General features: G+C 60.8%; 1 protein-coding gene across 1 annotated transcript in view; it reads right to left on the minus strand.

The window, feature by feature from the left end:
• Positions 1-1352, minus strand: part of LOC104494472 (probable E3 ubiquitin-protein ligase MID2) — a gene marked incomplete at both ends in the record, with an annotated part of 15200 nt that overhangs the window by 4706 nt on the left and 9142 nt on the right. The window contains 2 exons of the mRNA XM_010137294.1: positions 77-204; positions 686-834. Coding sequence (XP_010135596.1) covers positions 77-204; positions 686-834 — 277 coding nt within the window. The remainder of the gene's footprint in view (positions 1-76; positions 205-685; positions 835-1352) is intronic.

The raw sequence follows: 1352 nt of genomic DNA on the forward strand, positions 1-1352 counted from the left end.
GCAGCCAGCCCTCGGTGGGGCGCAGGGGAGGGGGCTGCGGGGAAGACGCGGGGTGCTGGCGTGCCTGTGCTCTCACCAGTTAGATAATCCAGCCCCTCCAGCAGCTTCTTCTCTCTGGAAAAATCTAAAGCAAAGTTTTCAAAGGCATCATTAAAATTGATATCTGGTATCAGAACTTGAGAGGATGCAGTTGCCATGGCGACCCTGAAAGAAAAGAAGAGCCCATCAATACGCATCAGGGTGCAACCTCCGGCAGCGGCGGGGGGGATTAAAAGGGTGCGAGCAGCCTTGTGTGTGCCCTGAGGAAACCAGCTTGCACCAACTGACCCCTGCTCCCTCAGAAGGGTGGCCCAGCCTGGGAACAGATCCCCAGAGAGCTCCATCCTTGAGGGGTCCCAGCCCTGTCTGCCTGCCCAGCTCCCTTTGGATCGGCATCTCCCCCACCTTCCCCCCCGGGAACGATCTTTGCTCCCACAGTAGATGTTCAGCTGCATTAAGATCCGCTACACAACTCCTGTCCTGCGAGGGACGGGAACCAGTGACACCCCTGGCCCCAGGGTTTATCTGAGGGCAGGACACTGGAAGGCTGCAGAGGGGAGGATGGGGCGTCCCTGGGCAGGGACCTGCGACCAGAGGACACCTCCAACCACATCCCACCGCTGTCGAGCCCAGCGTGTCAGCCCACCTCTCAGCCACGTTCCTGGCCGTCTGCAGGAACCGCGCGTGGTCATTCTCCTTCAGGATGTGCTCGGCCTGGTTGATGAGGACCGTGGAGCGCTCCAGACACTGCCGGCAGTTGGCGACCTGCTGGGCCAGCTTCCGCAGCTTCATCACCTGCGAGAGCAGCAGAAGGAAGCCGCGGTGCTCAAAGCCAGCACGTAGCTTGGAAAGCCCAGAGGAAACCCCACCCTAAACCAGGGGCTGCCCAGGGGAAGCAAGGAGCAGTGAAATGGCATGGAAATGTCCCCAAAAGCTCTGTGGAGGGAGAGCAGTGAAGCTCTTTCCATGTTAAACTTTGCTTGTGGGTGGGGAAGCCCCTGGGAAAAGCCTCCACGCTGCTCTAAGGGTCGCACGTGTGACTGGAGCAGGACAGCGATGCATCCTCTCTCCGCTCCTGCCCAGCAAACGTGAGGTCACCCCCCTGGGCCAGCCAGGAGAGGAGGCAATTCAGCACCAGGCGAGGAAACCTCACGCTGGCTTGGCCCCAGCAGAGCTGCTGGAAAACATCACACTCGCAGCCGCAAACTGTTGTGCAATTGAAGGTGCACCCCACAGAGACCCTGCCGGGGAGGGCTGGGGGCAGCCGTGCGAGGAGCAGGGGTCGGCTGGCCACGGGCTGAGGCGTGGATGAA

Source organism: Buceros rhinoceros, unplaced genomic scaffold (genome assembly GCF_000710305.1).
Source record: "Buceros rhinoceros silvestris isolate BGI_N320 unplaced genomic scaffold, ASM71030v1 scaffold27815, whole genome shotgun sequence".
In the NCBI taxonomy this organism is placed as follows: Eukaryota; Metazoa; Chordata; class Aves; order Bucerotiformes; family Bucerotidae; genus Buceros; species Buceros rhinoceros.